Raw genomic sequence first — 13,448 nt, 5'->3', positions numbered from 1 at the left:
TAATTTCTGTTTTTCTTGCTCTATGGTTTCCTGTTCTTTACTTGTCATAGAAGAGCAATGGTAGGTGAAAAATTCTGCAAAATTATCTCTAGAAGAATATCAGTCTACTCAGGTCTACCATACATCCCCTAAAACATAATGCACAGGGACAGAAATTTTCCAGGGTTCTGGTGAGATGCTAGGAAAAGGTTATTATTAACTGTTGCTGTGGTCTAGAGAAACACACTGGGGAGAGAGATTTCAAATGTAGATTCCAGCTTAAAGGTTATAGGTTTTACACAAGAGATTTCAATCTTAGAAATAAGCCCACAGATTGAAAGCCATTGATTTGACAGCTCACTGGGATGTCCCTGTGGTTGTAGCCACAGAATCAACTAAGAGTCAAATAAGTTTATTTTAAAGAAATTTAAGTGTTTGGCATTTCTTTCTGATAATGAATTAAGTAAAATTCTGTAAATACCACATAAAAAGCAGTAAAAGAAAGCTCTTTGTTAACAGGGTTTTTGTGTCCTTTGAAGGACTGATGTAAATGAGCAGCTGTTTCATAAGGCACAGACTATTGTAAAATTCCATGCAGAATTATGACCCCATTGTTGTAATATCTTCTCACTCAAGGAAAATACTTGCATATGCAACGAAAATACTTTATATAAAAAGCATTTGAAATGTACAAAAACATTTGAGTTATAACAAAAACAAAATGTATAAATGAGTTATAATTCATCAGAATATAAACTCTATTTTTTATAGAAAGACTAAGCTTGTTCAGCAAAATTAAACCACCCAACTAGAGGAAAAACAAGGAGATACTTATTCCTTAAATTTAGAAATACCTAATTTTGATATAAACATACAAACTCTATACATTCTGCCCTGACAATGCTGCAAGTAAGAGTCACTTGAAAACCAAACAGACTTCAATATCCTCAAGTAAAACCATATGTATGGAAGCTGAGTCTATCTTCAAAGTTGCAAAAGTCTTGTAAAGGTTTCTAACTTCATGTTTGTAAAACAAAAACAACTAGCCACAACATCCATCCCAATTCAAAGCCACAAAAACTAACTACCCTGTTAATTATAATTTAGGTTTATAATATTCAGATATGCTCTGCTTCCTGAAAGAGGATACTGGGATACTGAGAAATATTTAATTTACATGGAATCCTTGGAATATTGACTTATTTGGGATATTTAACTGGTAAATTTCAACAACTTGTAATAGCCATATATAGACATATAATCTATACATCAAATTAATTACCTTTTTTTGTTAAATACTTCATATTATCTGAAATTACGGCACTTTTATCTTGTGAGTCCAAAAAGGAGAAAGTAGAGAAGTCTTCCACATGAAATGGAACTGCATAATGTAAGACACAAAGTATTAGACTTTAAAATATGAAAACAAACCCAAAAAACCAACCCACAAATCATAGCAATATCCAAAAAAAGGAGTTACCAGGACTGGATCTGAAATGTATGTATCTTCTTTCTGCTCCAAGAATACTGGGGTTTATACGGGAAACTACATTGTTCTGATCCATAAGAAAATCCACTGCATTTACATTATCATTTAACAAGCCCTGCAGTAACAGAAAAATGTAAAATTTGTACTATTAAGACAGATTTTCAAGACAAACAAAGACCAAGAATTTGTTTAATCTTTCGGCTGAGCTTAAAGTTTCTATACACATCAAGTTATGGACAACGTCAGGTCAAAACCATATAAATGTCACACAGATAGCATTTCAAAATACCAGATATACATTTTTCAATGAAGAACTGCAGTACATCCTCAGTTTCTGGTGGAAAAATTCTATACAATGACTATATGCTCAGCTGATCCTTCAGCCTTGAATAATTTCAATATACTCTTTCAAAACCATGACCACAAATGATGGTAACAACGTAATTGCAGGTGTGATATTACTAATTTCAAGCCACCTCATTATAAAAAACCATAATATATAAACCTGACTGAAACAATTCACTGTCAAATGCTTCACCCTGCACTCCTTCAGAAATGTTAAGCATACCATGAACACTGCCCGCTGGAAGAAGCCGGTGGCATCAAAAATCCTCTGAAGAATAAGGGTCTCCAGCTCTGCCGCATCCATCTCCTCTCTGGGAAAGGGCACGCCATTAAACAGCGCCTGAGGCAGCGGGCCCAGGCCACTCTTCTTATGAAAGGTTGCTCCTGCCTGATCAAATCAGAAATATCACAGGATTAAACAGACTGGGGCTGACTGTAGTAAAAAAATGAAAGTAGTATCAAGAGAGGATGAGCTCTAATCTCCAAGCACGCTTCACTGTCACACCTTGTCATCAGTGGCAGGGACAAAACAAAGTGTTTGGAAACCTGACGGGACAGATGGGACTCATTTGTCAAACAGAATGACAAAGGAAATTATAGATCCAAATACTTTGTTGTGAACTTTTGCTTTAACATCTTGCTGAGAAATTGTTTTTCATTTGCTTAACATTCTAGTTTATTCTTTTATTTTAAATAAAAATAAAAATGAAGCAAATAACATCAGAGAAGAACCCTGAGACAGTCAAAGCTGCTTTTACCAAAGAAAGAACCCCAAAAAAAGTCAAAAGGTTTTTATGTTTGTAAGTCAAGCTTTATTTGAGAAGAAAGCAGAATTCAAGACACATCCCTTGACATGCCTGCTAGAAAAATAGTTGTGGCTCTTGAAAGCAGCAGGCAAGAGTAAACTTTCATAGTGAGAGTACTAATGCAGTTACCTTTATAACATTTCCATCAATGACTGAATGGTGGCTGAAGAAAAATTTTACTCAAAGGTTCTGTATTTACTTGCTTTAATATTTAGCAATCCTTCAACTTAGTAAATGCATTGAGTTGTACACACTGCAGTACTTCTTACTCAGCACAGCTCTAAACGTACCTTCCTCCCTTCATCGTATTCAGAACGAACACCCAGGATACTCTGAACATCAGCATGGGGGTACTCACTCCTAAGAACACGTTTCACATCATCCACTGTCAGAACATTTCCATCTTTCACTTCATGGTACATCTGGAAGAATTATAACCCAAAGAAATTAAAAAATGTAGTAAGTTGTCCCAAACAACTTGATAAAATTAATAGAAGTAAATAAACAATAAATAAGTATAATGTTTTTATAGTGTGCTAGCAAATTTTATACTGGTATAATTTCGTATTGCTTTTATTGCAGTACTCCAGTTTTTATACTGCTTTAGTAATTATCACCATTGCATATATGGACAATTTTTTATTAGAGCACTGTTCTGATTGATCTATTATTACACCTTTAGTCTAAATCTGAAGTGGATTAGAAATACACCTATGTGAGCTAAATGTGAAAGGTAATTGGAGAGGTAATCTAAATTCTCTCTATAAGCTAACTAATAGGGGTAGTTAAGCTGAATCTATATTAATCCAAGCCTAAACTAGTCAGTGATACTTTTTTCTACAGTGATATTTTTCCCTTACTGTTATTTTATTTCATAGAATAATATTTTATTACTTTCATCATACATACAATAAAAATTTGAAGTGAAAATTATTCATTTGTCTTCAAATGAGGAGTAATATTTTCCTCTATAGCTCTGAATAGCTCAAACTTTATATTATTGCTTCTATTTTTGTTAACTTTCAATTATATTTATCACCCTCTTTTTTTATATTATGCAAAGAAGTAAAGAGAGGACTACAACATTTTAAAAAGCACACTCTAAATTATATTTTTTGATCTAAAATGGATAATTGTGGATAGTGGATATTTGTTACCCATGGATAATTGTTACCCATGTCAGCTCCCTAACATTTGTGGATTTCTCTTCCAAGGTATTCTTAGTTATTTCAATTCCTTTAATCTTAAGCTCTCAAAGTTTGTCCATGACACCATGACATTTTCTAGGCACTAAACATAAAACCAGAAAACAAATGGAAGAAAAATTGTTAGGAATAAATACCACATTCCCTAACTTTTACCCACAGAGCCTTTACATGGATGGCTCACCTTATTTCTCCTCCATTCATCTCTAATCTCTGAAATTCCTGTCTTATAAGAATCTGCATTCTCTCACAAAGTTAACCTGTCTCATTAAGCTGCAAGCCTGGAATAGTTCTATGCTTTCTGCACCCATGGACAGCTCAAGCATGAGCAAAGAATAGAAATTATCTTACTGTTTCACTTCCTACACTAGACAATAAGAAAGGGTTTTTCAAATCTTACAGGACTGCCAAAGTGACATTAAAATCCCTGTACTCCAAAAGATACAGAACACAAAGACAGGCCCATTATGTTAACATTAATACAGAATAATTTTTCATAATAATAAAAGCTGAAAGGCATGCACCTACTTTTTTATATTACTGAAGAAAACCTGTTGATAGGCAAAACTACAAGAGCAAATGGGTTGATGCAAGAGGAAACTATTTCTGCAAATAATTCTATAGACTATTAATGTTATACATGCTTTTAATACTTAATTTCTGCATAAAGTAAATGCATGCATCTCATGTTATCACAAGGCAGCAAGACCTTAACTATTAATAAAATTATAAACCAGAAGTAAATAGATGATTTCTTATGAAAGAACTAACATTAATTATCGACATAAAGGCCTGAGAGGCGTCAGATTCCTCTGCAATGTAATTAAAAGTTCTCCAAAGAGCTACTCCAGCATCTTCATCTCCATCAATTTCTTCTTGTGTACTTAAAATAAAAACTATTCCAATTCTATAAAAAAATAAAAGAGATCATATATTTTAACACAGTATCTGCTTCACACAAATTCTGACACAACCACAGAAGAACAAAATGTTTGCATTCAAGTGATCTGCCCAGCATGTAGAGATAAAAACCCCGTACCTGGGTGGTGTTCCCATGACTGTGTGCTGACATAGGATACCAGCCATGCATCCTTCATCAGCTCTACAGTATGCTTAGGTTACCAGCTCTGTCCTGACTTTACATATACCTTTTACAGCTGACAATAATTAAGATTTCTGTGAGTCAATAGGGTTTAATCACAGTATTTCCTCTCCTTACCTGTATGAAGGTTTTGATTTTTTACATTCCTGCCATCATCTCTTAATGGCTTGAGTCTTTGTTTTAGTCTGGGCATTCTCTGTCTTTTATTTTTCCTGACAGAGATATCTTGAGTAGATGCATGAAGACAGTGCTGAGGTACTGATGTCCCATCATCAGTGTGTGCCATTCCTACCAGCCCTTCTCTCACCTTTTTAACCTTCTGGGCTTTCCACCACCCTGACATGGCCGTTCATTTTCCACTCACATTGGTTTTAAACACACCTACTACTAACCCCTACATTTCCATTAAATGAAAGAAAACCCAAAGGAATATGAGGCTTAGGAGGTAAAAAGGTCTATTGGAGGTGGTGCATTGATACTGCTTTCATGTAAAAAGCCTGGATGAGACTAGGCCATACTATGGTCCCTTCCAACCCAAACCTTGTACTATACTTATGGTCCCTTCCAATCCAAACCCTTCTGTGAAGACACACAAAACACTGCAATCTGTCTTTCATTATGCTTTTGTAATTGAATGGTAAAAAATTAAGAAAAGCAACTACAAAAAAAGATCAGAACTAGTAAAATTTTAGAGTAAAATGAAACACCTCTAATTTATTGAGGACACAAATAGCCATTTCACAGGAGGATTTTAAATATTTAACATGCAATTCATCTTGCTGAACTTTGGATATCCTTCTTTTATAAACTGTGGAAATAAACAGCCATTCAAATTTCTTTTACAACTAGGTATCTCAGATCAACCAGACTCTTCCTCGGAAGTGTCTCTCAAATGATGTTCACTTCCAGAAATTCAAAACTCAACGAGGATAATCTCACTTTGGTCTTTAAGAGTGTATATTGAAACAATATTAGATAAAGCAACCACAATTGAAAGAACTGAATTTTCAGAATTCCCTGAAAGCATATTTTACATAACAAATATTTTTTATTAGAATGCAACTTCTCAAGGGCACCCAGCGGGACGATTTGACAAGATAAATTTTTATCAGACTTTTGCAGTTCATTTTACACACACTCAAGTATGTTTTACCTTGCAATCTATTTGCTTAAAAATAATTAATACCTGAGTAAGCTTGACACAAATGGGTAACCAATGTGCCTTATTAGAATGTTGCTGCATTGGATTTAACTCAAATTCACATCCTCATCTAGCAGACTAGAAAATGAAGAAGAAAAAAGGGAAGAATCCTTTTTTAAAGATCTTTCCTCAAAACTTTCACTTTTCCTTACCTAAGTGGTACATCATGATGATAGAATAATTCTGCGAGCTTCATATAATCACCAGTATCTTCTTGGATAGGATCAACAAAAAGTACCTAAGAAGAGAAAACATATCAGGAATCCAATATTTATTCTTGATGTCTGTTTTTATTTTTTCTTCAGACATAAAATCTAAGACAAGAACATTAATTTCCAAAGGAGCTGTACGCCCCAGCTGTTTTCAATTTTTTTAGAGCATTCATTGTAAGAAAACATTAAGACTATAAATGAAAATAATATCAGAATTAAGGAATTTGGACCAAACAGTGAAAATAGGATTTAACCATTCACTGAACTTCAAATGAAGTGATCCAGCTTTTCTCCTTTGAAAGACTCTGTGCCATTACATTGCATTTATTAATAAACTCCATATTTATTTTATAAAGATATAATGTTGATTTTTCTGTTACAAACTCTTCTGTTGTTAAAACCAAACAAAAATAAATTAACGATATTTTGGCTGCAAACTTCAAGCAAAAAATTGATCTTTTGGGTAGATTTCTTCCTTCCTGTCTCACCTATCTTCGTATTCACTCTTTCACTTAGTGTAGCTTGGAGTATAAACTCAGATCTTTCAGGCATGCACAGAATTTAAAACTGGGATGTGTCTGCATAGGCAAATTACCCTTATGTAGCTTTAATTGGACATCTGTACCTCATTTATTCAACTTTGCACTGCAAACTCCCCTTACAATTCATCAAATTTGCTAGAGTAGCTGAAATGAAGCAGGGTAACTTGAAAAATTTTGAACACTCCCCTTCAGATTATAATGAAATGGTGTGTTATAGATTTCTACAATACAGCTCTTATATTTAACCCTGAATATGTAATGTGATCTACTTCATATTAAACACATGTTACACTTCATTATAAACATACACTTTTTAATTACCTATTGCTGGTATTTTCATTGTCTTTTTACACACAAACTTTGCATCACTTCAAGCAACTCTATCAGAGGGATCAAGTGTCCCCTCAACAGCTTTGCAGAGGACAGCAGACTAAGTGGTGCAGCTGACACATGGGAAGGATTGGAAGCCATTCAAAGGGACCTGGATAGGCTCGAGAAGTGCATCCATGGGAACCTCACAAGTTTCAACAAGGCCAAGTACAAAGTGCTGCATCAAGGCTGGGGCAACTCCACACAGGCTGAGGGATGAACAGATCAAGAACAGCCCTGCCAAGAAGGACTTAGGAGTTGCTGGTGGATGAGAGGTTGGACTTGCGCTGGCAGTGTGCACTCACAGCCCAGAAAGCCAAACATGTCCTGGGCTGCATCCAAAGCAGCGTGGGCAGCATGGCCAGGGAGGGGATTCTGTCCCTGTGCCATGGTGAGAGCCCACCTGGAGTGCTGCATCCAGCTCTGGGGTGCCAGCACAGCAAAGACATGGACCTCAAGTGGATTCAAAGAAGGGCCACAAAAACAAACAGAAGCTGGAGCACCTCTCCTATCAGTAGAGGGAGACTTAGAAGAAGGAAAGGGTGCTGTTACCAGTAGCAGAGACATTGTAGTGATAATTAGTATGCTTTATAACTTAAATATCTTTGTACCTCAGTTTGCCATCTCCAAAGCACAGACAGCTATCATTACCTTCCCTCATGCTTTGATAGCAGTGAATTTTCTATGCATAGCATGGAAAGGAACATAAAAACTATTCACAAAACTGTGCCCAAATCCATCTGCAAATCAAACTAACAACCACATATGACTCACTAGATAAAGCAGTATTCACTACTCTTAGCAGATCCACACAGAAAACTTAACAATAAATCCAGCATGTGTATTTTTTAATAAACTGTCTGCCCACATATTAACATATACAGTGGGCAAAAACCCAAAGTTCTCCAAACTTACCAAATTATATAAATTTCGTCTAATCTCATGTAAAAATCCAGGAAATGAGGGTTTTAGCAGTTCCTGATAGCTTTCAGGCCATGTGCTATAGCTGGGATCTTGTTCTATATTATTAATCCACTAAAACAAAAAAAAGCTGTCATTTAGAAAACATGCATCGAACACAGAGAAATATGTGGACATAATAATACTATAAAATGTCTCCCTTTCTTTCATAAAATAATAACAGGAAATAGATTCTAAATTTTATCTTTAGTTTTTCTTTTTAATCAAACTGTTTTTATCTGCAGTACACAATAAAACTAATACTGGATGGAAAAGGAGAAAGGACCATTAGTACTGTGTACAAGGATGTGAATAAACCCATTTTTTTTCCAGCGGGGAAATTACTTTTGCAATGCAAGCATCATAACAATGTATCACACAGATGTGTGTAACACAGCACAACCATCTTGGAATCCATGTACAGTATTTATCTTCAGACTGCAGCAACAGAACTTGAGATAGATCAAAATAGCCAATTAACATGTGGCTGATCTGTTCTTCTAGTCCCTTCTGTGCAAGCTGGGGCAAACAGAAGAGTGAAATGCGGCACTTTCAGGTGCAAGAAAGGAGTAATTTAGTGCTGTAGTGGTTTTGGTTTGTGCATTTTCTCCTGGTGCATAACCTCTGTAATGAAATCTGTGCAAATTTTCAAGAAGGGTAAAAATCACAGTCATTGGACAGCTAGAAAGAAATATATTAAGTGGCCCAAAATTCACTCAAAAGTCTTGCATAATGAGATATTATGTAGTATTATGTAGCTACATTAATTGATATAAAAGACAAATTGTATAGTTTGGAGCATGCAACTACTCTAAATATATTTTTCTTTTCCTTTAAACACCCTATATCTTAATATTTTAATAAGATAAAAACTACAGAAAATTACTCATAAAAATATTGAAGGGATATTACCCTTGAAAACATTTTAAACTGCTAATTGATCTATGGCCTTATGAAGAGTATTTCAACTGCAGTAAAAAAAAAGAAAAACTGTTTCATACAGAGAATTATCAAAGATGTAATCTCTAAATAAATAACTTTAGTTACTTACTATTATTGAAGAGTGACGAATATCTAGTGCATAATTATTATCTGTAGGATGTACATGCAACCTCATAAATTTGCTCAGGGTCTCCCCTTTGATTCCAAGTTCATGAAGGCCATGCATCACCTTTCCTTCCAGTTTAAGAGTCTCTAAAATGCTTTTTCAGGAAGATAAAGTACATAATGTCTACGAAGATCTCTTGTCATGACATAAAAATTATTTTTCAAATTAAAAAAACATCTTCATGTTAATAGTCTAAGGAAGGTTTTCTCTTTATATTCTCCCACAGCCTAATGTTTAAACCAACATCAGTTAATAACAGTATGCCTCTAACTTATTTCAAAACATAATTACAACAGATTATACAATTCTTTTATTCATTTAGATCTACTTTATACAAAGCAATTTTATCCATCCTTAGTAAGAAGTTGGCAAAGTTGGCAGGACAGCAGAGTGAAAGCTTTCTTGCTGCCCTCTCCTGCCTGAGGCAGAAATCCATCCAAGCTGGGGCACCCTAAGAAGCAGCTTTGCAAGTGAGTAGAGAAGCAAGCAACAAGTGATGGAGACACAGAGGAACTCTAAGCCTGTATCATGGCAGAACTCAGCACAGAGGAAACACAGAGCCACACCCTAAAAGCTCCCAGAAGACCTGATGGGACTCTGGAACATCTGCTGCAACCTGAAAGTTCAAATTTGAGAATAAAAAAACCCCTGAAATACTCCAGCAGAACACAGCTGGCAAAACTTGGTGACTGCCTCCATGTCTGTATTTTCCTGATTGTTAAGTAACAGGGATATGAAAGCATTACTTACTTTTTTATAAAGTGCTTTCCACACCTTTTTACAAGCACACGTTAGATTCCTTCTATTTCCAAACTAATGTGACATGGTGAGTTGTAAAATTATAAGCAAATTAGAAAACATATTCCAAGAGAAAAGGCTATTCTCAACTACTTATACAATGTCCATACTTAAGAGCAAAACCACTAAATCAGTATTCCTCCTACTGGAACGCTTCCTTGCCCCAAAATGCAACAGGTGAGAATAGGACCACGAGCACAACTCCCCAGTGTTATCAGTAAGTCTGTGACCTTCAAACAAAATGTACATCTTACCTAAAGGGATCTTGAAAATCCAGGTCAATATTAAGGCCATTTAGAAACAAACGTGCTTCTCCAGGTTGAATTCCAAGTGTTTCATGGAAATGCTAAAAAGTAAAAAGTAACTACTTACTTACTTAGGTATATGTCTACACTAACATATATAAACACCCTTAAGCAATTGTGTGAAACAGACACATCAAATCTCTTCCACACAATTTCTTTTTTTATCTGAGTGTTGAAAAAATAATGACCACATATTTTATGAGTGCTATTTAATACACTTCTGATGTACAGATACAAATGAAAACAACCTACCTTTACAAGGCAGAGAAAAGGACATTCTCAGTGTTTGCCAACAGAAAGTGAAAATACACACATACAGAAATACAGCTTGTAAGTTCTTAAACTATTTCTATATAACCATTCAGCAAAGGGAAACCTTACATGTGTCCCTCCACTTGAAACCAGCTTTCTCAATTACTTAATATCTCTCAATTCTGAAAAACCTGTAGTTGAATTGTTTCAGAGAATTAGGAAAAACAGACTAGAAACTTAAAATCTTCTCTAACAAAGGGACTATGGAAAGAACACAGATGAGAGAGGGATAGAATCTTTGCTTGGCAAAGAAGAAAAGATCCACAACAAACAAATACAAGAGGAAGGTGGTATTTAGGGAATAAAGCATGTATTATTATTTTCCTACAGAGAGCTCTGAGGCACAACACCATTTAGTCTGTAGCAAGATAAGTGACAAGAGCAACAGCAGTAGTGTATTTTAACTCATGACAGAAGGAGCAGTCAGATTTCCAGATCTACCTTAATTCCCAACAGAAAAATAGAAAACACAACAAACACACAAGACATAATTTTTTCCCAATTTAGCTCTCACTTGCTAAGCAAAGTAAGTGTGAACAAAAACTGTACTTTAAGAAAACCATGCCTACAGCAAGCAACCTAGGCTCAGTATATCACTCCTGATATAAACCTGTAACTGGACAAATGAGAGCAAAAATAAGAGAACATTGAAAATGCTATCATTTCTGTAAAGCAGTGTGGTTACTTTCCCACAGTTAAATATAAGTAGAAATGCAAATAGGAAAAGAACTGAGCTGAATTGCAGAATGGTTAAGGTTGGAAGGGGTCACAGTGTGTCATCTGGTCCCATCTTCCTCTCAAAACAATGTCATCCTAAAGCATCCTAAAACAATGTCATCCTAAAGCATCCTAAAACAATGTCATCCTAAAGGAGAGTGTCCAGATATGCATTCCTGAATATTTCCAGTGAGTGATACTCCACCACCTCTCTGGGCAGTCTGTTCCAGTGCTCAGTCACTCACAAAGGAAAGAACTTCTGCCTCGTGTTCAGGTGGAACTTCCCCACTTAGCAGTTTCTGCCCGTTGCCTCTTGTCCTATTGCTCAGCACCATGGAGAAGAGCCTGGCTCCTTCTCCTTGACACCCTCCCTTCAGATACTTATAGATATCAATAAATCAGAGGTAAAGTTCTTAATACAATTTTGATGCTGTATATTTGATTGTCTAGAAGTGCATTGACTTTGTCATAAAAACGTTGATGGAAGGAGTATTCAGGCATCCAACACCAGAATTTAAGGCTGATAATATTCACGTAATATTTTCTTGCTAAACTTCACCAAATTATTGCATTACAAGTTGTGAGTTCAGTTTAATGAGATTTTATTTTTTGCTTTTATCTATAGCAGTTCTTTGTCTATTTCTTGCTTAGGTATCAACTCATTACACCTAAATCATCATATGTCTTTCACTTTTAATAACTTTATTTCCTCCCATTGCATTTCCTATTCAACTTTCATTATCTTGAGAGGGAATCATCCAGTTACACACAGCATGGGATCATATCTCTCCTGCTGCTAGATGGATGTACTGCAGTTCAAGAATGCACATGACAATTTATTGTGCTCAAGCAGCAGTGTTCAGGAAGTTTCTTTACTTTAATTCAACAAATTTTAGCTTTTAGCTGTCTAAAGGCCTTTAGACTACAGGAAGGATGTGCCCTCACATGAAATTAAAACTTAATGTGATAGGTGCATAAAATCCTCCTTATGTAGTTAATACATTAATGGAATCATAGGAGTGATTCAGCTAACCAACCACACATATCCATTGAAAATGTGTTTCAGATCCAAATTTTAAGTTACTTCTCCCAATCATTTCATTTGACCAGTCACGGATGTCATTTCACATGACCAGTCCTACAAGAATGGTGCCTAACATTTAACTGCAACACTCAACTTGAAAGAAAAAATCCAAACTGAACAGAGACAGACATAACAAATTCAACAAATATTAAGTGGCGCCTCAGAATAAATCTCAGATCAGTCAAAATCACAGGAACAGGGACTCCTCACGCAGTACAAGGCACAAAAGATGCAGTGAATCAAGGATGAAAACAAAACCACCATCTGCCACAGAGGATGTTCAAAACACCTTGCAGCATAGCTGCATGTGTGATTTTAAGAGTGTGGAAAGCTCAAAGTTCACATTTGCTGACCATAATATAAGCAGCAGCTTAGATTCAACACCAAAGCCATAGAAAAAGTAACTGATACCTATTTTGCTTTCCCAGCACACAATCTGTGACTCAACCCAACACTCCATGAAAATTGTTTGGCCTTGCCTAATTCTGTAAAACCAAAAGAGAGAATGGAGAAAGTTTCACGAACAGCAGAAAGTGAAATACTTGAATTATATATTTAAATGTTACCTGTCTCACAACAGATTTTTAGAACACTTAGCTCTTTCTCTTCAAGAAAAACCATGAAAGTTGCTACAGTAAAAAAACTCCAAAAGCAGCAATTCAATAGTATTTCAAATGTCCATCTGAAGAAACAAAAACAAACCTTCTGATTTTCTTCTATTTCATTTTGCATTTTCTTGTCTACAGGTACTCTTGTCAATGATCTGTTAAAATAAAATATTTGTATCGCTCAACCACTGTGTTTTTAAAAGAGCATTCTTTTATATGAAATTGGTATTTTAATTAAACATCCAGTGCACTGTAACTGAAGAATGCTGTAATTAAGTCTTGAAAAGAAGAGTAATGCAGTATCAT

At 35.3% G+C, this 13,448-nt stretch overlaps 1 protein-coding gene across 2 annotated transcripts in view; it reads right to left on the bottom strand.

Annotated features, from left to right (window-relative positions):
• Positions 1–13,448, bottom strand: part of UGGT2 (UDP-glucose glycoprotein glucosyltransferase 2) — a 75,220-nt gene that overhangs the window by 35,270 nt on the left and 26,502 nt on the right. For both annotated transcript variants that reach the window (XM_054652360.2, XM_077173553.1), the window contains exons 10-19: positions 13,237–13,297; positions 10,371–10,462; positions 9,262–9,412; positions 8,166–8,285; positions 6,280–6,365; positions 4,596–4,731; positions 2,910–3,041; positions 2,037–2,201; positions 1,460–1,583; positions 1,262–1,360 (exon numbers count right to left, since the gene is read on the bottom strand). In XM_054652360.2, coding sequence (XP_054508335.2) covers positions 1,262–1,360; positions 1,460–1,583; positions 2,037–2,201; positions 2,910–3,041; positions 4,596–4,731; positions 6,280–6,365; positions 8,166–8,285; positions 9,262–9,412; positions 10,371–10,462; positions 13,237–13,297 — 1,166 coding nt within the window. The remainder of the gene's footprint in view (positions 1–1,261; positions 1,361–1,459; positions 1,584–2,036; positions 2,202–2,909; positions 3,042–4,595; positions 4,732–6,279; positions 6,366–8,165; positions 8,286–9,261; positions 9,413–10,370; positions 10,463–13,236; positions 13,298–13,448) is intronic.

Source organism: Agelaius phoeniceus, chromosome 2 (assembly GCF_051311805.1).
Source record: "Agelaius phoeniceus isolate bAgePho1 chromosome 2, bAgePho1.hap1, whole genome shotgun sequence".
In the NCBI taxonomy this organism is placed as follows: domain Eukaryota; kingdom Metazoa; phylum Chordata; class Aves; order Passeriformes; family Icteridae; genus Agelaius; species Agelaius phoeniceus.
Note: the sequence above shows the minus strand (reverse complement) of the source record. Positions and strands in the feature narration are given on the sequence as shown.